The 22,952-nt window shown below is 46.6% G+C and overlaps 2 protein-coding genes across 6 annotated transcripts in view; one reads left to right on the top strand and one right to left on the bottom strand.

Annotated features, from left to right (window-relative positions):
• The first annotated feature begins 187 nt into the window (after window positions 1-187).
• Window positions 188-20,947, top strand: TELO2 (telomere maintenance 2). Of its 2 annotated transcripts, none has more exons than XM_033074077.2 (19): window positions 188-844; window positions 1,378-1,446; window positions 2,590-2,737; window positions 3,105-3,207; window positions 3,960-4,028; window positions 6,152-6,293; window positions 7,544-7,680; window positions 8,388-8,473; window positions 9,697-9,804; window positions 10,298-10,383; window positions 10,627-10,724; window positions 12,457-12,573; window positions 13,507-13,578; window positions 14,084-14,254; window positions 14,942-15,033; window positions 15,864-15,963; window positions 16,469-16,533; window positions 17,124-17,239; window positions 20,176-20,947. In XM_033074077.2, the coding sequence occupies exons 1-19, from the start codon at window positions 508-510 to the stop codon at window positions 20,277-20,279; spliced, it is 2,220 nt and encodes a 739-aa protein (XP_032929968.1). In that variant the 5' UTR covers window positions 188-507; the 3' UTR covers window positions 20,280-20,947. The 2 variants fall into 2 exon arrangements, with proteins under 2 accessions (XP_032929968.1, XP_032929967.1); XM_033074076.2 differs by having other exon boundaries at window positions 189-844; window positions 9,694-9,804.
• Window positions 20,948-21,637: 690 nt separating this feature from the next.
• Window positions 21,638-22,952, bottom strand: part of IFT140 (intraflagellar transport 140) — a 97,397-nt gene continuing 96,082 nt past the window's right edge. For all 4 annotated transcript variants that reach the window (XM_033074074.2, XM_033074075.2, XM_033074073.2 and 1 more), the window contains 2 exons: window positions 22,647-22,788; window positions 21,638-22,098 (listed from right to left, as the gene is read on the bottom strand). In XM_033074074.2, coding sequence (XP_032929965.1) covers window positions 21,913-22,098; window positions 22,647-22,788 — 328 coding nt within the window. In that variant the 3' untranslated portion in view covers window positions 21,638-21,912. The remainder of the gene's footprint in view (window positions 22,099-22,646; window positions 22,789-22,952) is intronic.

Raw genomic sequence — 22,952 nt, 5'->3', positions numbered from 1 at the left:
AGCCGCCCTCGGGGAGCGGGAGCGGGCGCTCTTCGGCGCCTTCCTGCGCAGCCTGGCCCAGGCGCCTGGCGCGGCGCGGCCCGAGGGTGTGTGGCAGCGCTGCTTCCTGGAGGGCCCGCCCGGCCTTGTCCTCTGCGTCTTGCTGGAGGCCCTTGGCTCGGCAGGGTCAGTCCGGCTCACCGGGACAGGGAGGCGGGCTGGGGTTCCTCGGGGTTGGTCTCGGCGCGCAGCAGGGTGCCTTAGCTGCGCTAAAGTGCGGAGGGGGACGGAGATGGTGAGCGGGCAGCCCTTGCCCGGCCCTGAGTGCCTTCAGACCCCGCACGACGCTGTGCGTCCCGCAGAGTCACAGAGCTCTTTCAGTCGTGGTTGTTGAAGGTCCAGAATGTCTGGAGCGGAGGAAGCTGCAGATAAAAATATATTAAAATCGCTTTAATTGGATTTTTTTTTAATCCAGTGTAACAGAAAAGAGGCGTTTCAGTGGTGATACCACAACAGAAGAGCAGTAGCATGCAAATCTTATTTTTACCATTCAAAAGAGGCAGGAACTTACAGTTGTTTTCTTCCAGCTCTGGCCTTGACCCGAGGGAGGTAGTTGAGGTCCTGGAGCAATTCCTGCAGAAGGGCCGGGTGTCAGCGTTACTGTGGGAGGTCTGTCAGCAGCAGGCACAGGCAGGCTGTCCGGAGCTGCAGGACTCCCTGGTCAACAAGATCGTGTGTTTGCCAGAGCATGTGAGCAATAAACTCCAGGGGAAAAACCCGCCAGTGTTCTTCCCACAGAACTACTTCCCTCTCCTGGGTGATGCAGTTCTCCAGGTGCTAGAGAAGATCTCCGACTCTTTGCGGGGTAAGGCTGCAAGGATGACTGTACTGTAGGGGTTGCGTTTTCTGAAGAAGTGTTTTGTGCTTAGACCCCATGGCTGCTGCTTGAAATACAGATGAATAGTGTTACAGAGCCTCGTGTTCCTTCTTCAGGCTATCGTAAAAGCATAAAGTCCCAGGAATGAGGAAGATGGCTGAGGCCTTTTGGAATACACTGAAAGCAGCAATCCTCCAAGCAATTAAGCAGCATCTTCTGTTGCTATAGCTTAGTTGTGTGCTGAAGGAATTGTTTGGGAGATGGGTACTGAATCAACCAGTGGCATCGCATTAAAGTGAGACTGAGTTGCTTTAGCCTTCTGCCTGTCACTGTAACTAATACTGAATGCTGGTTTGTGCCTGAAGGCAGGTAGTGGAGGGAGGAGAAGATAATGATTGAAGAGAAAATGTTAATGTGTTTTCAGAATTTAGCACTTGTGGAAGTCTCTGCACCTCCTTCTGAAGGTTGGTTGGAGGATACTGGTGTCACGCTTGTTTAAGCTCATGTTGGTTTTATCCCAGGTGGCTTGGACTGTTCCATCTCTTTTCTTTCTCATGTCCTGGGGAAGGTGTGCATTCATGGAAGGCAAAGTGAGTGTTTTACCATACTCTTTTGGGGAGGGGGCAAGTGTTCTAGTGTATTGGCATAGGAGGCTAACTGTGATGATGATCAATAGGAGTGGAGACCAGTAAGTTAATTTGGAGCTGTTCTGAGTTGGGCTGCACAGGCTGCCCTCTGCTCTCTGAGGCTGCTCAGCTGTGTCTGGTAGATGTTGGTGCTTTTCTGCTGGTTTATATGAATGAGACCTGTTCTCTCAAAAACTGATGAGAGAACACCCTCATCAGGAAGAGAATTGGGATGGGGAGATTCTTATTCTGCCATTTGAAATATGACTACTAAATGTCTTTTAGTGCTTTTCATGTCTGAAAGTTATGAATAGCAGTGTAAGTCCCTCCCTGCCCACATGCAGTAGCCGTCCTGTGAGAGCAGCCTTTGGTCTGGGTTTGGTTAGAACTTCAAAGCCACTGAATGCAGTAGTTAATAGGGCTGGGGAAGAAGAAGAAGGAATTCTGGCCAGTTCCATATGCTCCCTAAGGTGATTATTACCCGTCAACTCTCCAGTTCTTGTTTGAGCATGAACAAAGAAGAGCAGCAGAGCTGGGGGAGGGTCTGAGGCACAAGTCTGATGAGGAACAGGTTGGGGGGCTCAGCCTGGAGAAAAGGAGACTCAGGGGAGACCTTCTCACTCCACAACTCCCTAACAGGAGGGTGCAGGCCAGGTGGGGTGTCAGGCTCTGCTCCCAGGAAACAAGGGACAGGACAAGAAGAAATGGCCTCAAACTGTGCTGGGGAGCTTTAGATTATATATTAAGGAAAACTTCTTCATGGAAAGAGTGGTCAGGAATTGGAAGAGGCTGCCCAGGGTAGTGGTGGAATCACTAAATCTGTGGAGGGATTTAAAAGCCGTGTGGATGTACCATTTGGGAGCACAATTTAGTGTTGGCCTTGGCAGTGCTGGGTTATACAGCAGTTATATATCGTCTTAGAGAGCTTTTCCAACCTAAATGATTCCCTGTTTCTAGATGTATTTCTACTACAGGAGCAATTTCGAACTGAAAACTGTATGTTGTATTTCTTCGTGTTGTAAAGAACTAAATTCTCAGGTCAGTCTCAAATGCCGTTGTACCAGCCCTGCCCATCTGGGGTATTTACTGTTTTCTCTTGTGCTTCAGAGGAAATTCTGGGAGTTTTGGTGCCCCGCCTGACAGACCTCACCAAGTCAGACTGCATCTGGCAGAGGATGTGCTGCTGGTTGGTGGAATGTGTGCCAGACCGCTGGATGGAAGCAGTGGTCCTTGGTTTTGTGCAGAGAGTACCTGGGTAAGAACTCTGTTTTCTACCTGATCCACAGCAAAGGCAGGAATTGTCACAAATACTTGCAGAATCTATCTGAAGGGTGCTGTGTTAGTGTAGGTGGTTTTTTACACTGCCATATTCTAAAAGACTCAAGGAATAGTAGTTACTTGTTGCCTCTTAGGGAGAACCTTCACAATTTCTTAAGTATCTACATCATGACATGCAGTGGTAAAACAAGTGAAAGCATTCTTTGCCATTAGTGCCTCACTATCTGAGTTTAGAGGTATTCTAGAGACTTGGTTGCAAATAGCTGCTCTCAGATTTTCCTATGATTAGGAGCAGCATGACAGCAATAACTGGGATTCCTGATGTTTTGTTGTTATCTTGTTAGGGCAGATGTCTTGTCCAGATTGCTGGGGAGCCTGGTTGTGAAGAACAAGAAGGCTCAGTTTGTGGTGACACAGAAGATGCTGCTCTTGCAGTATGGCCATACGGTGAGGACTCTGTAGGGAACAGCAGTGCAGTAGTGCCAGGTTTTCCCTTGTGCCAGTGTGTTTCTAGCTGAGCTCTTCCTGAGTGAGGTTTAACTCTTCATTCCAAAATGAGCCCTCAGTCTCCCCACATTTGTGCAGCTGTTCATTTACAGCAGAGTGTAACAGAGAGGGTGTGGTGAACAATAGCTTTGAAATCGTGGGATTCATGTGCTCTCAGGGTTAATGGTGATTAGCACTGGTTCCTCTGGAACCAAGTGATTATTTGCACAGAGTTTTAGAATTCTGGGGAGCTGAAGGCATTTGGTTATTTTAGAATCTGAAAGAGGAGGGTGAGACAGCCAGGATCCAGCCTTGGGGATAAGAATTAGATCAAAGATGTGAGACAAGGACTGTTGGGATTTTTCCTGTGCACCTAAGTTTGTCACAGGGTGTTAGCAACTCTACTGTGGCTTATGAGGCTGTTGTGAGAGATGTTCTTTAGACTTCATGAGTTCTTTGTTTGCCTGGGTCTGTGCTGATTTTGTTGGTAAAATACTGTACTATATTTGTGTCATAGTTTTCTATGTATTTCATCAGCAACTGCATATGTGTGCTTACTTGCTTTTTAAAATTCGTTTGCTTTTCTGTCTCCGAATGTTGTTAACCAGTCCCTTAGAATGAGGTTTAATTGTAGTAAATAAACCCAGACACTTGTCATTGCTGGATGACAGCTTTATGTCCAGTTGAAGCAGAAGTTGTGGTTTTCCTTGCAGACGACAGTGCTGCAGAACCTCCTTGGCTACCTGTCCCTGGACAGCCTCCGGCGCACCTTATTGCTCAGAGTAAGGTTCACTGAGGTGTCTCATTGGAAACAGTGTGCTCTCTGTGTGTCTGGGGGTGGACAATTTTGGTGCTTCTCTCAGACTTTGTTTGCTTTCATGGGAATGAGGGAAGCCCAGCCATATCCCAAGTGAACTGTGATTTCATTTTACCTGGTAAATTGTCTTCCAAGTAGCAAAACTAGTGAGGCTTGGGATCTGACAGTTGTCCCATATCCTCTGTCCTTCTCAGCTTCCTCAGTCACCCTGTTTATGTGGCTGGGCACATGGCAACAAGGGATCAAGTTGATGGACAGTTGCCTGTTTACCAAATTGCTGATGTTTCAGAATCTCTCTCATGCACATTTTCCTCAGTGGGGATGGCAGATATTTTGCCTCTCCAAGTCAGAAGATGAAACTTCTGTGAAATCTGTATATCTGGAAATCCCTACCATTTTGTCAAATTATTATTTTTTCCATTACTTACATGTCCTAAAATGATCTAGAAGTACTGTCAGTTATCTAAAATTGGACTAAACACAGATAAACCCTTATATTATGCTGTTTTTAATAGTACATATTTCTTTGCATATAATATTTATTAAGGGAAATAAACATCACTTTTAAATTTAAAAACCCATTATATTTAACAGTATCTTAAATGAAAGTGCAGTTCTTGGGTGGTCAAACACAGTACTTTTTGGACCCTGAAATACAAAATCTGTATTTTTTTTACTCTCTTTGTAGGGGGGAGTAAAAATGTGCTTCAAAAATTACAGTAGTTTCACGAATACAAGCCGCACGGAGTATAAGCCGCACTTCCGGTGCATCGACAATGTTGCTGTCTTTGTCAATAAATAAGCCGCATCCCGAATATTAGCCGCACTTTCGTTCGTAGCGAGAATCCGTGCGCAGCTTTCACAAATTGGCCAATTAGTAACAGGATCGCGGCATAGCGGGGTTTACTGGCTCGGGGCGGGGCCAGGCAGGCTCGGCCTGCTCATGGTTGCCAACGGGGCTGGGTGGCCCAGCTCAGCGCCACGGCTCGGCGGGGCTGGCCAGGTGGTGCTGCCGCCGCCGCCGGGCTCGCTGGCCCCCCTCTCCCGTCAGCACCGCCCCGCTGCCGCGTTCGCTCGCCCTGCCGGCGGGGCAGGTGCCGCCGCCGCTGCCAGGCACGCCGGCCGCCCCGCGCCGCGTTTGCTCGCTCGGCCGGCAGGGCTGCCGCCACCGGGCTTGCTGGCCCCCCTCTCCCGTCAGCACTGCCCCGCTGCCGCGTTTGCTCGCCCTGCCGGCGGGGCAACTGCCGCTGCCGCTGCCAGGCACGCTGGTCGCCCCACGCTGCATTTGCTCGCCCGGCCGGCAGGGCTGCCGCCACTGCCGGGCTTGCTGGCCCCCCTCTCCCGTCAGCACCACCCCGCTGTCGCGTTTGCTCGCCAGGCTGGCAGGGCTGCCGCCACTGCCAGGCTTGCTGGCCTCCCTCTCCCGTCAGCACCGCCCCGCTGCCGCGTTTGCTCGCCAGGCCGGCAGGGCTGCCGCCACCGCCGGGCTTGCCGGCCACCCCGCACCGCGTTTGCTCACCCTGCCGGTGGGGCGGCAGCCGCCAGGCTCGCCGGCCGCCCCCTCCCGTCTGCACCACCACCACGTTTGCTCGCCCTGGCTGGCACTGCAGGCCCCCGCACCGCTGGGCTCCCCCACCTGCTGGCCCCGATTCTCCTGGGCTTCCCCCGCTGCCAGGCAGCCCCACCCGCCGGGCTTCCTGCTTCTGCCATGCTCCCCTGCACTGCTAGCCCCAGTTCTCCCAGGCTCCCCCGCCCTGCTGGCCCGGGCTCTGCCACCCCCCCTGCCCCGCCCTGCTGGCCCAGGCTCTGCCGCCCGCCCCCCACACTGCTGGCCCCGCCTCTGCCAGGCTTTCCCACCTCTACCGGGGCCGGCCGGGCTCCAGCTTGGCTTGGGGCTGCCGCGGGCTCTCACTTCCGTGTTGGCAGCTTTTAGAATATTGTTCATATATTAGCTGCCCCAGAATATTGGCCGCACTTCCGGGTTTCCACCAAAATTTTGGTCAAATTGGTGCGGCTTGTATTCGTGAAATTACTGTACCTCTGTATAGAAAAGATTCATTTCAGATCAACCAGAGTTCTCTGATTTAGGTGCTGCAGGAGCTATTGGAGACCTGGAGCAGCAGCAGTGCTGTGAAACACTCCCCAGCTGAGCAGCAGCTGTACATTAGCAAGGCCATCCTCATCTGCCTCTCCCACCTGAAGGAGCATGAAATTGAGAGCTGCAGACAAGGTGAGGCTATGTGAGAAGTAGGGCTTAGATTTGTTTAGCAGACTGTCTTACTGTGAGTAGAAAAATACCTTGTTTTGATCTGTGGATAAGGAGAATTGTCCTACTTTCACCTTGGCAAATGGGGTAGCCTGCTGGAATCCTCTTTAGCATTTATGTGATAGAATTCCAAGTTCATAACTGTAGGTTATGGAATTGAAGAAGACATGTCTTTGCTTTAAGGTTCTTATGTGAGCAGTGGTTTAAAAACCCTGAAGTTTTGTCACAGGAAAACAAGGACTGAGTCTGGCACTTCTGAGAGGAATGGTGTGATTTGTAATTTATAGGCTTAACCTTATAGCATGCATGCAGCTCCAGAGAGGCAGGGAAGGTATCTGGGGGTAAAAAGCTGTTAGCTTGGTGTCTGACAGTCCATGGGCATTCCTCACTGTGAAGTGAGCAGGTTAGTCACTGGCATGGACCTCCGATTCTATGCTCACACAGTGCATAGCACACAGGGGTCCTGGCCTAACATCTCTTTTTCTGTTGCAATAAAAAAAATCTGCACAATGTCTAGAATTAATTCACTGTGTGTGACTTTTGGGGGTGTGAAGGTTCATTTCAAGACTTGCTCATCTGTTTCATTCTAGAATTCTAGAATTATTCTTTAAGTGAATAAATGACCTGGTATTACCAGTTCTGTAGTTTTATTACCAGTTTTTTGTATGACAGCTGTTGAAAAGATAAGCTTTCTGAGATGGAGGAGGTCAGTCAAACAGCAGTAAACCTGCCTGGTGAAGCTGGTAAACTGTATTCTCTGAAGGCTGAGAAATATTTGTGTTATCTGCCTGTTTGAACATATCCAAAGTTAGGCAAATACCTGTATCTATGTGGTTGTTGAACTGCTCAGAACTTGTAATGTCCTCAAAACATGATATTTATTTAAGTGTCTCTGTAGTGCTCTAAAACCAATCTAAGGATTGATTTGCCATCCTTTTTTGTTTCAGTGAAAACCAAAATATTGCAAATTTTTACTATATTGTAACACTTTGTTGTCTTTGTACCCTGTGGAAGGGTGTAGGTTTGCTGTGCTGGTGCTGGAGGGCAGCACTGGCACTGCAGGGAGGGAAGCCACAGTTCAAGGACCCCTTCTATCCATTATTGGGTGGTGAGTGGGTAAAGCTGCCCTCAGGAAAACACATGAAGATGGGTGTTTGTTTCTGACACTGTTTCAGAATTTCAGACATGCGCTGTTTGCTGGTTGTTTGTTTCAGAGCTTCTGACAAGCATGATGGAGGGTGTGAAATGCCATTTAGACAGCAGTCTGACACAGCTACGGCGTCTGGGCATGGTGGTGGCAGAGGCCATCAGCTTGAAAATAAACACTGAGGGGCCTGTCCTGAAGTTTGAGGTGAAGATTTCAGTGAAATTTATGACTGATGTGCTGGGCTTAGAGGAAGTAAAAGCTTTAAACCAGATGATCCAGGGCATTATAGTATCTTTTTATCTGGAAATAAGGAAAGGCAGTCACACCTTCAAAAAGAGAGAATCTGTTTACAAAAAAGTTGTATGGTAATGGTCCAGTGGCTGAAAGTTACCTCAGGAGTGCAGTCTGCTGTCAGAGGTTGGGATAAACTTGGTAATTAAAGTTTATCTTATTGCATGAGGGAATCAGAATCTGATTTGTAGGAGTTGAAAGGGAACTTCACACCTAAGGCATTCAGTCCCTGACATGGTGGGAAGACCTGTTCTGAGCTGTGATTTTCAAGACTGTCATGGAGATATTTGCTCTGCTCTTTCCAGTAGAATTTGTGACTTATCTGATTAAATCACATTAGTTCTTTAAAAGCCTGCCACATTCCTCCTGTCACATTGCCATTTAATAAATGTTTGAAAGACGGAAATAACTTTCAGACAAGGTGTCATCAGGTACTGCTCTTAAATATAGGGACAAAGATTACAGCTGCCTGCTGCTGTCAGCACAGGGATTGAAACAGGATTGGTGAGTGTTCATCTGCTCATGATTTAGTCCATGTGCAGTACAGGGGTGAAATGTTGAATGCTGGACATATTTGCAGTAAGTAATAGAGTGCAGCAACAGTTATTCTGTATGTCTAGTATGAAGAAGATGATGAAACAAGAGAATTGAAGTCACTTCTGGTGCAGACTCCATTCTGTGTTGTCCCCAGCCTTCCGGGTGATGAGTAAGTTATTGCTACTATTCATGCCATCTTCTTGCCCTTCTCCATGCCTTTTTCCCATTACACACAAAAACTATGTACAGTATTCAAGATGTTTTATGTATTCTTAAATATCATAATGCATCACCTTCTTACAATGTGATTTAATTACATTGGTAATTCAATTGGTAGTGTGTATTAAAATTGCCTGTTGGTAGCTGTATGTGGTGAAACTGTGGTGTCGGGGTCTTGGGTTCCCTTGTGTAAAATCAAATGGGCATTTCTGTCTGCTTCTTGGAAATCCAGTATTTATGCTATATGCCCCTAGCCCATTCACCCGTGACAAAAATCTACTGCATCTGTCACTATAGACAGGCTCTTCAGTGCTCGTAACTTCCAGAGCTGAGGCTCTTTGAAGCACTGTTTGATCAGCTGAGGAGTGAAGCACTTTGTTAGCAGATGAAGTTGTCTGGCATTCTAGGGAAGTACAAAAGATTTATCACTCCCATTTTAGGAGCATGATCAGCATAGACAGCTGTTAGAGTCACCTTTTGAGAATCAGAGAAATGAAAGGACAATGCCAAAGTCCACAGAAATAGATAGAGACAGAAAAAATAGTCTCAATTATTGTATTCATCCTATGCAAGACCTAGCCATGGTTAAAAATGTTTTTTCTCATTTTGAAGAGTCATGGAATGGGCTGGGTTGGAAGAGACCTTTAAAGTCCATTCCACTCCACACCCTGCCATGGGCAGGGACTCCTTCTATTAAGACCAGGGTGCTCCAAGCCCTGTCCAACCTGGCCTTGTACTTCCAGGGATGGGGCAGCCTTGTGCCAGGGCCTCACCACCATCACAGGGAAGAATTTCTTCCTAATAGCCAATCTAAACCTGCTCCCAGTTCAGTTTCATTCACAGTTTCAAATCTGGTGCAGGTCAGTGTGATCTGGTCATTGGAGTCTTTCCTTAGCAGTCCCAGATATTGTGCAGGGGAACACAGCAAATTAGGCAGTTTAGTTTTTTTTTATCCATTGCTCTTCTGTTAGAAGATTCTTGTTCTTTTCTCCTCTTACTCCATCCTCCTTCCCAGTACTTTGTTCTTTGTGTCAGCCAAGCTGAATCTGAAACTCCAGCAGGAATGATTGTCTGCCCTTCTATTTAGGCAGCAAGAATTTGTAGGGTGGGTAGCTTCTTCCTTGTAAGAACTATTACTGTATGCATTTTAAAACTTCTTGTTCCTCACAGCAGGACTGAGAAAGCAGGTGTTGCACTGCCACTGGTACCAGAGAGCAACGAGAAATTCCATACAGCAGCCCCTGTGATGCCAGATGAGGAGTTGGATGCTGAGCTTGACAGGTACGGGGCAAGAAACAGGGAGGAAATGGAAAATAAATGGCAGATGTGGGGGAAAAGCATCTATCTGTACCTGCATTTCTTGGCAATTCTTCTGATTTCCGACCCTGTTCAGCTGAGTGGTTCGCAGCAGAGCAGGGCTTTGCATAGGAAATTGCACTAGTCAATAAATTAAGCAATGCCTGTGTTGTGTGCAGACACTGTATTTGTTCTGTTGGATTTAGAAATATATTTCCTGGAAATTGTGCATCTATTTACCCATGTTAACAGTGGATCTGCTTTATTCTGTCACTATATAAAGAAAAAACGTATACATATATATATATATATATATATAAAGGATCCCTCTCAGGCTAGGCTTTAGCGGTGCTTCTGAGTGATACAGGAGCGATGAGGTTATGACAGTGTATGTGCTGGTTCTTTTTGTGTGGCTGTCTGGGAAAAGCAAGAACATCTGCATCCCATAAACTAACCCTTACCTTTATTTCTTCTACAGTGATGATGACCTCATCCCTTATGACATGTCTGAGGATAAAGAGCTAAAAATTAAGGCTCCTGTGTATATCCGAGACTGTATTGAGGGTAGGAGATTTTGTGCTGAGTCTTATCTGTTTCTTACTGAGCTTGGGAGAGTGAACTCTGTTTAGATTTATTTTTTCTGATCTAATTGAAGAAGCTATAGAATTTTTGAGTTATTTCAGTTTAGTTCCTAATGCTGGTCATGCTGATTTGCTATACCAAGACAAATGATTGGCAGAAGGAAAGCTGGTATGTGGCCAAACACAGCCATTCTGTTAATAACTTTTGTTTGTCCTTTGATTTCAGTTCTTACTGGGTCAAGATCTGAAGATGTAGACAAATGGGAAGCTACAGTCAAGGCCCTTGAGACCTTGGTACGGAAGAATCCAGCAGCAACAAGAGAGGTGAAGTATTATGATCCAGGTTACTAGAGGGCTGTATTGCCAGAAGGGTTATCCCTTTGCTTTCATGAGGAGACCAAACATGCCAGTGGAGCAGAAGGCCAGGCTAATGTGTAGCTGGCTTAAAGGCATATATTCACAAGCTTTCGGCTTGGAAGTAGAAGGAAATAGTTGCCTTGAAGGTGAGGCTGTAGAGCACAGTGGAACAGAGATGCAGCAAATGGACTGGCAGCACCCTAGCATCTCGCAGTTCCAGTGCTCAAAATGGAACATCCTACAAGTAGTGCTTGCCATTGTGAGCAAGCTCTGGGCCTTGTGCTGGTCAGGAAAAACACTAGAAATGCAGATTACAGAGCAGCCATTTTGGATTTGGAATTGAAATTCAGTTTAATTGTTATTCCCTAATGAAAACAGAGGCAAAATCAAATATGCTTTTCCTATTTGCTTGTACAAGCATAATGTCTTGTGGAGGGAGTAGTTGGATTGTACTGGTCAAGATGAAAAGCTCAGGGAAAAGGAACGTGGGACAAGGTCGCTGTGCAAAGAGTGCTCGCCACTACCTGCTAGTGAGCATTAGAAAATGTCAGAGACACTAGCTGAGAAAGAGAAGGGCTGTACCCTTTAACCTATCTGTTACAGCGACAATTCATTCTATGTCATGATGCTACACTTCTCCAAAAAGCCCAGGTGAAATGTGGACAGAGAATTGGCAGATGGAGCACTGTGAGGTTAAAACTTCTGGTGCTCTCGATGCACCACTTCGTGTCAGGTTATCTTAAATGATGAAAGCAGCTAATAGTTGCTAAAAGGCTGTTTATTACAACAGCGCGTCAGTCTCAAAAGCACAGTTACAGATGTTGAAGTCCTGCTAAATTTTGGTATAAAGTCCCAGATAGAAGCAGGAACCGGTCCTGGAGGTCCCGGTGAGGGCCAATGTTCTACCGCAGCCTCTATCTTCTTCTCGGGTGTTGATGATGCTGGCAAGAAAAGCAAAATAGAAGAGCAGTGGCAAAAGCAGATTGCAAAAAAGCAATGGCAAAAAGCACTCACTCTCCCCAATACATAATCTTATATAGGATTTTTCCAACAAACTTAACACATTAACTCGGACCACTACTTCTTAACCTATTAGATTTCTAATTTCTTAACATGCTAGAATACATGTAAACTATGTATATGATCTGTCTTGTTCTATCTGAAAAATGTAAGCAGTATTCCTACTAGAACTCTATTATGTCTAAGCATTGTCTAAAACCATGTTCCTGGAGCCTGCACTGAAAACATGACTATGTTTTTCAGCCTTCACTAGAACTCGCACTTCTACTCTGGCATCTGAACCTTTTACTCACTAAAAGCACTGAAGCTCATTCTAAAACTTACTGACTGACTTATGCTAAAACTTAAACTTAGACCTCTTCTTTATGGGAGAGTAGCTTAACATACTTCAGTCCATCCAAAGACTTTAATTCAGTCCCTGCACTCTGATTTCTCTCTGAAGAATTCAGAGAGAGACCTGGCTCACTGATTCCAACAGAGCATCTGTTCAGAGTTTTGAGAAATGTGTCTGATGGCATTTGGCTTAATGTGTTTTCTCTCCCTCCTAAGCATTGGACATGTTGCCTAAACAGAATACCTCCTTGTCTTTGTTTAAACATTAGAAGTGGTCCATAATTTCTATGAGGAAAAAACCCAGACATCATCAGAGTTTTGATTCCTTTTTTCATATTTTGAGCAGGTCAGTGTGGAGCTGGCAAAAATACTATTGCATCTGGAGGAGAAGACCTGCATTGAAGGCTTTGTGGAGCTCCGTCAAAGAGCGCAAGTTGCTATTTTAACCACAGACCCAATACCTGTGAGTTCTTCCTACTATTTTCCTTTTTCCAGTTGAGGCTCAGGCAAAATTTGAAGCAGCTGAAGTCTTTCTCATTTGATAGAGGGAACTGTCAGAGTCGAAGAACAGATAGTTCAGGTCTAACAACATTTATGCTCCTGAAGAACCTGCAGGGAATGACTGAACCAATAGGAAAAAGAAAACCCTGTCAGACTGGAGGAACTGTTTGGAAGCTGTTGGTTTTCATGTACCTGACAAGGCAGATCAGATAATGACTTCTTGTTCTGAACGGTTTCACATAGATGGAAGGAGGCAGAAAGTCCCAACCTGTGACTGTAATCAGGGAATAAAAGACTGTTTTGAGGGGAAATGATCTTCAAAGCCCATCTCATTTCAACCCCCTGCCATAGGCAGGAGCACCTTCCACTATCCCAGGTTGCTCGAAGCCCTGTCCAGCCTGGCCTTGGACACTTCCAGGGATCCAGGGGCAGCCACAGCTTCTCTGGGCACCCTTTGCCAGGGCCTCACCACCCTCAAAGGGAAGATTCCTTCCTCATATCCAATCTAGATCTATCCTCTGCCAGTTTAACACCTTTATCCTTCATGCTAGCCAGGCCCCAGTAAAAAATGTCTTTCCATCTTTCCTATAATGCTCTTTAAGTACTGAAAGGCCACAGTGAGGTCTCCTAGCTGCTGTGGTAGTTGTTTGGATACCTCTACATAGAAGGCAGAGAAGAATGATGCAGTTTCATCTATTATTTAGTTCTTTTGGTAGAACCTAGAAGTGGAAGTGTCTGAATTTCCCATTTACACTGCATATTTCTTCCCTTCTCTTGGAGGCTTGCTGTTACCAAACAGGAAGCAGAACCTGTGAAATTAAATGCTTTTAGAATTAATGGGAAGACAGTTTCTAGCCTAGGTCTGTGTTCATTGTATCCTGATTTTTCTATACAGGTTGCTAAGTACTTGACCTCTCAGTTCTACTCTCTGAACTACAGTCTCCGTCAGCGCATGGACATTCTTGATGTGAGTGCTCTTCCTTCTGTCTGTTGCACCAGTGCTGAGGTGTAATGGGATTACCTTTTATGCCTCATGGGAGAAGGCAGAAGCATGGGAATCTCTTATGTTACTATTTGTGTCTTGTTCCTAACCCTGTTATACTCGATCACACAGGGATCCTTCCCCACAGAATGCAGAGCATGTGTTGGGCATTTGCCTGGGAGAAGCAGCTGTTTACTTTCATGTCATCAATCTGTTTTATCTTCCCTTTCTGAAAGACAGCAATCTGTCTGTGACTCCCTCCACACTTGTGTCTGAAGAAGGAGCCACTGCTCTATTTCAGGGCTAAGTGACCAAGTGCTTGTCAGTACCTCAGAGCCAGGTGGCTGGCGGAGGTAAATTCCCTGCTGTTCTTCACTCTAAAACTGTTGTGCCTTTTTGCCTTGTTGCTCCTGTTTGTTTGGATGGTGATGATGCTGTTGTTCCCTAGGGATTACCTTTTTTTAACTGAGTCTCTCTCTGTTTTTTCTAGGTATTGGTTTTGGCAGCTCAGGAACTGTCCTGTCCCAAATTCCATGGGAAGACAAAGCATTCTGGTGCTCAAAAGCCTTGTATCCAGCTCCTTCCAGGAAGTGACAGTTCTAAGGGCTGGAGAAGAATTGTTGATGAGAGGATCAAAAGCAAGACTCGGAGATTCGATATGGTGAGGCCAGAAGCAAACTAAAGTCAAATCCACCAAAAATAAGGACACTTGGAGTTGCTGTACTGCTCTGTCTGGAAAGAACAAATGTCCATCTGTGAAAAGTGAACACAGTCCAAAGGAAAGTCAGATAAATACGTATTTGAAGTTAAGGAGTCTGAGTATTTTGGTGCAGAGTACCAACTCCTGTAGTCCTCTCCCAGCAGGGAGAGGAAGATAAACCTGAAATCCCTTACCTGGCTGTGGGGGATAATTGTTGTTCTGAGCTTGTGTGGCCACTGCAGGGAGCTGTGACTGCACCTCACCTCTATCAGACTAGCTGCCTCTGGACTACACTGTCTCAGCCTTCCTATTTTCCAGAGAGATAAACATGCCAGTTTCCTAGTTTCCAGAATTTCCTTGTGGTTCAACCTGGACAATTTGCCTTTCAAAATTCCTGTATCCTTGCATGTTTTTGTTCCTTATATCTAACAGCAGTACTGAGGCATATTGTGTTGAAATGTTTAGATGTGGAGAAGATCCAAAGTGGAAAGTGAACAATCCAGTTAGGAAACTGGTAGCCCTGCGTGTACAAGCAGTGTTTGATGATGGGCTGGCTGCAAAGAATCTGTAGTCTTGATGGTGTCCAGTGAAGTGGAAGAGCCGGGGGTGCTGTATCTTGTGCCTACACTTTATTTTTCTCTTGGACAGGGTCAGTCTCGTGTGGAACTGGCTTCCTGCCCAAACGAGTTCAATTCTGTTGCTGGGTATTTCTTTTTCCCATTGATTCAACACTTTGACAGGTGAGTGTGAACACCTTAGGATGTGGGATGTGGGCATGGCAGCTGCCAGAGTGAACCTTTCTGCTTGTCCTGCTGGCCTCAGAACAGCAGGCTACAGCCCAGGAGTTGTGCAGGAGCCCAGTGACATCACACTGGCACTTGGGTCCTTCACAAAGCTTGGGGAGGAGAGGGTTGTAGTCTCTTGGACTTACCCTTTGAACTCTTGTGGGGCAGGAGTGTGTAGGACCCTGCAGAAATGATGATCCATCAGCAAGTACACAGGCAAGTAATTCTGGCAGTACCACACCAGTTGTCTTGTCTGAGCCTCTACTGTGAGGGAGGCTCACATAAACCACAGACTTCAGACTGCAATCTTGAACCAAAGTTAGCTCTATCTCAGGTTGGGCCTATCACCTGCACTGGTCTTTGAGGCCACAGTATGGGACACAGGACATAATTTATTGTCAGTCCCTTAGGCCTTTGTGAACCTAAGGAAGGCTGAGTAATCGGTTCCATGATAACCAAGATTGTTGTAATAGCAGTTGTAATGGTATGGCAGTGGGGACAGCTTTTGCCTATAGGCCTTTCCAAATAAAGTCTTTTGGTAGAATGTGTGATACCTGCTGTATGAATAGAGGATATTGCTCTGGAAGATACTGGGAGATTACATCTGGGAGAAAAGATGAGAGCAAACAGCTCTGGTCTCTGTTAACCTGGTAGTGCCTGTATAATGACTGTTTTAGGGATTCAGGCTTTTGGGGACAATTCCCCCTGCACAACCTCCTGACTGTTGCAAAGAGGTACTGATCAGCCTTCTCACTGCTACACAACTCCGTGTCTTGCACTTGCAGGCCTTTAACAACATTTGATCTTCTGGGGGAGGATCACTTAGTCCTTGGAAGACTGGTCCATACTTTAGCAATCCTGATGTACTTGGCTGTCAACACAGTGGTAAGGAAGGGCAGAGAACAGAGGTAATGTCCACCCTGGGAACCTGAGGCGCCTTCTGGAATAGCCATGTGCTTCAGGGCCTGAGACTGGCAGCAAGTTGGAGTTGAGTGGGCTGAAAAGTTGTGAAATGGGCTGGGAAGAACTGGTCAGAAAAGAGACATGGGATTTGAGCCACTCCTGCACTATCTTTTGCTTCTTGTTAACTTCTTGGGGGGGTTGGGCACATTATTTCACTTTACTGCCAAAGTTTCCCCATCTGTAACATAAATTCAATTGTAGCACTGATCTTAACAAAACCTTTGTTCAAGCATATGGACAACACTTCCAGGCACGTGATGGGATTGTTGGGCTGTCCTGTGCAGGGCAGGAGTTGGATTTGTGACCCTTGTGGGTCCCTTCCAGCTCAGGAACATGCTGTGATTTGATGAGCAGTATGTCTCGAGGCCCAGCTCTGCAGGGTAGTGTGGGTGGTGTTCCATGATGCTGTCACAATTGTCTTTTGCAGGCAGTAACAGCAATGGGAAAGGCACTGCTGGAGTTTGTTTGGACGCTGCGTTTCCACACGGACTCGTGAGTTACTGTAGTAGTATGCTCTCATTTTTAAAGATCAGCTGTGAGCCAGCCTCCAGTTATAGTTTGTCTTTGTCCAAGACAGGCATCTGACTCAGAGTGTCAGTGACTTTATGCTCTCCTCCAGCTGTGTGTTCTTATGACTGAGTTTAATGCCAGCCCAACATATGAACTTTGCTGGTGTCTTCTAGCGTGGCAGTACAGCCATTACCTATGGAAATGTTGTCAAATTTCCTGACCACCCGTCCACATGATAGTTTCATCTGTGTTTACTTAGGGAGCTCAGAAAACTTTAGATTCAATTCCATCATTCAGTCCTGGAAAGGAATTAAGACATATAGCCAAAAGTCTGTAAACATCCAATTTCTGTTTTGCTCTCAGATGTGTCCAGGACCCTGAATTGTGCTAGATTCCTGTGCACAGCATGGCAGGGGCTCTGTATGTGGGGCACACTGCAAGATTACACCCCTAAGCAGCAGGAATATAGCTAAAGTTGTCATGCCATTTGAAACTGGAGAGCCTCTGAGGTGAAAAAGTCAATGCAGAACATAAAGCTGCAGGCTCTTAACCATTTCAGTCTTTCTCCACAGGTACGTGCGCCAGGGCCTTTTGTCCTGTATTTCCTCCCTTCTCCTCAGCGTCCCTATGGAGCGGATTCTGGCAGACATGACAGAGGAGCTGTTGGAGACTCGGTCCTGGCTGGGAGGTAAGATGTGGTGGGGTCCATCAGTGCTTTTCTGGTTAGTGGTACAGTCTTTGTGCATGGCAGCAGACGTCTTGGCATTATGCACCAAGAGATCTGCATGTTCAGCAAGTAGAGCATCACATATGCTCACATCTGCACATGTAGGGATGCAGCACTGGGGTACCTGAGGGATGGACCAAGAGCTGGGTATGGCATTACACACTGTGACTGTCCTCACAGGCCACCCAGAAAAATCCCCAAAGACAGTCTGTGCCCCCTTTCTGTCTGAGCAGCCAACCACCCACCTCATGAAGCTGCAGGAAGTGTTGTCATGTTGCCGGTTACTCCCAGACAGTGACTTTGGCCAGCAGTAACACACAATTCTTGTACAGTCTGTTTACACCATGCGCTCATGAGGAAGATGTTGTTAGAGCTAAAAACAGGAGGAAGAGAAGCATGGCCTAGTTTCTAGTTTCCTATTGTCAATGGAAAGAAAAAGCTACAAAAGACAGCAAATTACTTTGAATGCTGTACCCAGCACACATTACATCAACACAAGCTGTGTCTGTGAGGTTCTGGCAGGCTTGAGCTGCACAGAACAGTGCTCAGGTACTGCAGTGAGCTGGAGGGAAAATAAATAATGCTGAAACCTTCACTGTGTTCTGAGGGTGATTCTTGTGACTTGCTGGTGTGGTTTCCTTCACCATTCTCACACTTAGTGAGTTGCTTCCCACAGGGAGCAAGCAGGAAGCAACACTGACCCAGCTGGCCTCTGATCCTGGCAGGTTGGGGTGCTCTGTGCCCTTCCCTGAAGAGAGCTGCCATGTGGGGCCAAAGACTTCACTTTTCCCATGACACAATGTGCTCTCACAAATCTGCTTGTCTCTGCATTTAAAACTGCTGTTACCAAGTGAAGCCTTTCAGGAATGTATTTCCAGCATGAGGGTTTGTGTAATCTGTTTTCAGTGAGTTATTTTGGGGAGGAGGAGAAGGATGACCAAGATAGTAGCATCCTCTCATGCTTGTAGGTAGTGTAATAGCCCTGTCTAGTGCTTTTGCATGAAAGCTGCATGGTTATTCCTGGTGGGAATGAGAGCAGGGTAAGATAACTGTTGTGGGTATACCAGAGAAAGGAAAATTTCTGTAGGAGTTGTATAAAGCCTTAAAGAATTCAGTTTCACATATGATCAGGTGCAATTTAAAGGGCTTCTGGAGCTGCTTCCTGAAACACAGCTGCTTCTTGGGCTCTGCCTTTACTATTTATTGTAAGGCTGTTGGGGAAACAGTTGCACAGGGAGGTACTGTGCTCTCCCCACTGCTCTAACAGGCCAAGTCTGGCACTAAGGACCTGCTTCTGTGACTGAATCACAGATCTGAGCTCATGGACTTGGTTGTTGCTTCATGACTCTACTCGACAAGATTTGCAAGAGGTATCATGTATTAGCTGTGCTGTAGCTGGGAAAGACAAGCTGTCCTGCATGGGAGCCTTGACTACTATGCCTTTTAGCCACTTCAGGTTTCATCTTCAAGTATCTGTGTTTCTCCTGCCATGGCCAAAGCACGGTGAGAACAGTGGGATAGTGGCACATGAAGTGCTTAGTAGAAAGCCACAGACCTCTTTCAGTTTGTTCTTACATCAGGACCTCTGCAAACTGCTCTAGTGTGTCCTATGACTGACTGTTGGCCCTTCAACCTGTTGGCTGCAGCCCTGGCACTGTCTACTTACTGGATGCTTTGGGACATATCAGCTATGGAGAGAGGCGAGAATCCACTTTGGACTTGTCCATCATTGCCCTTAATTGCCATGCTGGACTTGCTGTTGAGCAGCCTGATCCTCCCCTCTGGGGAGGGAGGGAATATCTAAATGCTTTAGGAAATGGTCCCTTTGATTCCTTAGCAGCTGCCTTTGAGGGAATTCCCTACCCCTTGCAAGTGCTGTGCAGCTTGGTCATGGGCAAGTGTGGTTTATGACAGGACCAACAGGACACTTTGGTGCCTTGTCCCTCCCATGCAGTGCCAGCAGTGTGGTCCATGCTCATGGAACAGAAACAGCACCAACAGCACTCTGAATTTTGAGCTTGTTCCAGTCTGCCTTGTAACCTCCCTTTTTGCCTTCTGCAGAGGGAGTATGGAAGCACCAGAGTGCAGCTCTCCCTGCATTATAAATAGCCCTGCTCCAGTGACATGAGTCATGTGTTTGGTCTGACAGTGCCAGGCTCCCAGCACACTGCTCGTGCGTACAGGATATCCTCACACAGGCTCCCTGCTCTTCCAGGCTCCCCTGCTCAGACATCCTGCATGCATCCTGGTTGTTACTTTGCAGGCCCATTAAGGGCCCCTGGAATAACAGCTGCAACAGCCTCACACTGCCCTTATGTGCTGTGGGAAGTGTGGAACTCGTTTATCAGAAGACTGGTCTTTCAGAGTAGAGAATATGCTGAATCTTGGGGCCTGTCTCCTTTCCCCATTGGAGTGGCAGCGTGACCCCAAATTCAGGAAGGAGCACTGACCATTTTAGATTGCAAGAAGGACAGAATAGAGACTTTGGAGAAAGTGGATTTCTAGCTGCAGACTTCATTCATACTTGTAGCTCAGCTGTACAAAGCTTTTGTGCAGCTCAAGGTGACAAGTACAAATTCTGGCACAGAGATTATTCCATGGGATCCAAGTTCAGGTAGTTTCTGTAATGTTTCAGACCAACTGACTATTTGTTTCTTTTATAAGTGTGGAGCAATATCCCATGTGGCAGTCAGGGCTTGGCTGAACTCATGCTGCTTTACGTGATCAAGTTTATGCATCTCTGCCTTCTGGCCTAACGCAGTTCCTGCAAGTGCTGGTGTCCAGCCCAGCTGTAGGTGCAAACACTTGTTCAGTTCTGTGATTGTCAGTAAAACAGTGAGAACTGTTAAGAGCACTTTTTCCCGTTCTCCAATTAACAGTGGCTACTTCTTTTGCAGATGTGATGGAGAAAGACCCTGATGGGGACTGCAGAAGGCTGGCCCTACAGAACTTGCTGTTAATGGAGAACTTGAAAAAGAAACTTGAAGCTGTTCCTTCCTAGCTGAAGGGTAACAGAAATGACCTTTACCTTGTGCTCTTGCCAGCTGGATGTATTTGGGCACTGCTGGGGCCTCTTCAGCAGTCATCTGGCTGGAGGAGAGGAAGAAGGGGGAGGGTGCTGAGCTGTAAACCAGTGAGCCTGACTTGACATCTGGACTTTGTAGTAGAGGCCAATTGAGTGACTCTGGTATCCGGTACAGCGTGTACAGATGCAGGAAAGCAGGCAAGTGCTGCCATCCTCACTCGCCCCCAGCCCCCACCCCAGCTATTTATAACCTTGGCAGGTTGGAGCACTTGGCTAAAAATACAGGGAAGATCTCACAGAGCCTTCTTGTCAGAAAAACAGGAGGGCTGGGAAGGGCCACTTGCCACTATGACCTGCCCCTTGTGAAGGCTCCCATGTCCCCAAGCAGCTGGAGTTTGGGGGAGCAGCTGTTTGTCTGCTGCTGGAAGGGGTGCCATGGTGGAAGGAGTGGCGCTGCTGATGGAATGCAAGCACTGGATACCTACACTGAAGTGCTGAAAGTATGCCAGATTTTAAAGGCCTGAGCTAGAGCTGGGCTGTGGTTAGGCAGGAATAGGCCAGGGAATTCTTTATGTATAATCTTAGTACAGAAGTAAGTTTCTGCTAAAGAATGAATAATGTTCAGGTTTTGACCTTAAAATCTCCCCAACCCTTCTTCCCTGAAAGCAATTTAGAAACTTCATGTTCACCCCATGTTTTGAAGCAAGTTAAAAAACATGAAGAAGAAAAATCATTCTAAGTGTAAGGGCTGGCTGGTAAGAAACATGAGTGACCTGATACCCCTTGGCAGGGCAGGGTGACAGGCAGAGAGGTGAGCAGAACCTTGGTTGTTACGTTGAGCTTCACTTCTCTCAGTTCTGCTTGTGCCAGGGAAGAAATTGGCCTCCAAAAATCTGACTAGTAGAGAGTGGCCTGATGCCTGATTTCTTGGAGAAAGAGCTTTGAGATAAGAAAGAAGCTTCACTTGCTCAGAATGACCCAGCTTGAGCAGGGGTTGGACCAGGGGGCATCCAGGATCCCTTCTAACCCAGGCATTCTGTGACTCTGAGATTTATCCCAGATAAAGTGTTGCTCTACCCCATATGATCCACTGATGTATTTAAATACAGAAGCTTTTGTTTGGGAAACTCTGCCTTCAGCCTGCAGGAGTGGGTGGTTTGACTTTTAACCAAGCTCCTACCCAAATGGGCTGGAGATTGTTTTCAGAAGGTCTCAGTTCTAGGGAATCACAGATAAGCACCTTAGCAGGTCAGAGTTGTACTTGAAAGGCAACTCACAGTTTCCATCTCAATTATTCAGCTCTTCTGTACTGAGAAAAAAGTGAAGTTACAATATGCAGTTCTTACTGTTTTTTTTCTGGCTCGAATTTATTAAAATACTAACAGAATGCTTTCTAACAGAATGTACATGTAAATCTCTGTATGCTGTGCTTGAAAGAACATATTAACTCCAACACTGTTCCTTGTACAGTCAAGCAGGAAAAATAAATTTCTTGGTAATAATCAAAAAGCTGTGTGGCAACAGCATGTGACTGGTCTGGACCCCCTAATGAGGGTGGAATAAATAAGCTGGCAATAAAGTCAGCTTTGCCTTTGGTAAGTGCTCATTGTCAGGGGTCTTCCACTTCATCAGCCTCTTCCTCCTCCTTGCTGTCTGTGCTGCTGTGGCTAGTGTGTACTGGGCTCATGGGAACACCAGCTCCTCGGTGCACGGCCTCCATGGTCTGTTGGGACACATAGTAGCTCAGGTTCGAGGCTGGAATTCTTTTCTGCATCTCTTCCAGGTAGTGATAAGCCTAAAGGAATGCAGATGTCATTGTCAGAGGGTGCATTGCTACAGGGGCCCCAGTAAACCATTTCTTGTGCTTTGTACATTAAAAGTGAAGTTCATCAGCACAGCTGGAGGAACTCACACTTGGCACCCTCATGTTTCATCAGAGCAGCAGGCAGTGGACTTGTTCACGGGGTGTGTGGCACATCTGTCCTGAAGCGGTGTTCACTATTTCCTCAAAAACTGCCAATCTACAGTTTTCTTCTCTGGCCAGGTGGCAAACACAGTGTGGTGGCATTGCTGAGGCATGCACCCAGACAGATCCTCTATTCTCATTGAATCACTGGGAAAGCTTAAGAATCTACTAACATTTATGCTCTGTGTCCTGTGAACTTTCCTTTTCTCTTCTCCCATAGAATGAAAAATCTGATAAAGTTCCTGAGCTGTGCCTCACCCTGCTGTGACTTTAGGCTCCTACCCTGGAACATCTTCCTGCATGAGAGCCACATTCCACTAAGCTGCACAGGTGGACAATATGGTTTTGTAGGTTAGAAGAATTAAGACTTCACTTACTGTATGGAATTTCTTCACTTGTGTATAATGCTGAACCAAAAATCCCAGGATATCACCATACCGGATGGCATTGTCGAAGTCCTGTTCAGCCAGGAGCAGTTCACACTGCCTGACTGCTTCTTCAGTGTCTTCAGGATAAACTCTAGGAAAGAGCAAAATGGAAGTGTCACAGCCCAGGGAGAGCATTCAGCTTATCTGGCCAAGGACAGGGAAGAGTTCTTATGACAGAAGCCCAAACAAAACCCAGAAACCCCCCCCATGTCCTGGGACTGATTGGCCAGCATGGACAGCAAAGGAGGGCGAAAT

Source organism: Catharus ustulatus, chromosome 16, assembly GCF_009819885.2.
Source record: "Catharus ustulatus isolate bCatUst1 chromosome 16, bCatUst1.pri.v2, whole genome shotgun sequence".
Classification (NCBI taxonomy): domain Eukaryota; kingdom Metazoa; phylum Chordata; class Aves; order Passeriformes; family Turdidae; genus Catharus; species Catharus ustulatus.
The sequence above is the reverse complement of the archived record's forward strand: the minus strand, read 5'-3'. Positions and strand labels throughout refer to the sequence as shown.

Bases quoted from the DNA above. Each gene is read 5' to 3' on its own strand.
- TELO2 (XM_033074076.2), top strand. From the start codon at position 508: ATGCAAATCTTATTTTTACCATTCAAAAGAGGCAGGAACTTACAGTTG. The intron at 1,447-2,589 runs GTGAGTGTTTTA...CTTGTGCTTCAG, and splicing joins GTGCATTCATGGAAGGCAAA to AGGAAATTCTGGGAGTTTTG. The intron at 7,681-8,387 runs GTGAAGATTTCA...CTGTATGTCTAG, and splicing joins GGCCTGTCCTGAAGTTTGAG to TATGAAGAAGATGATGAAAC.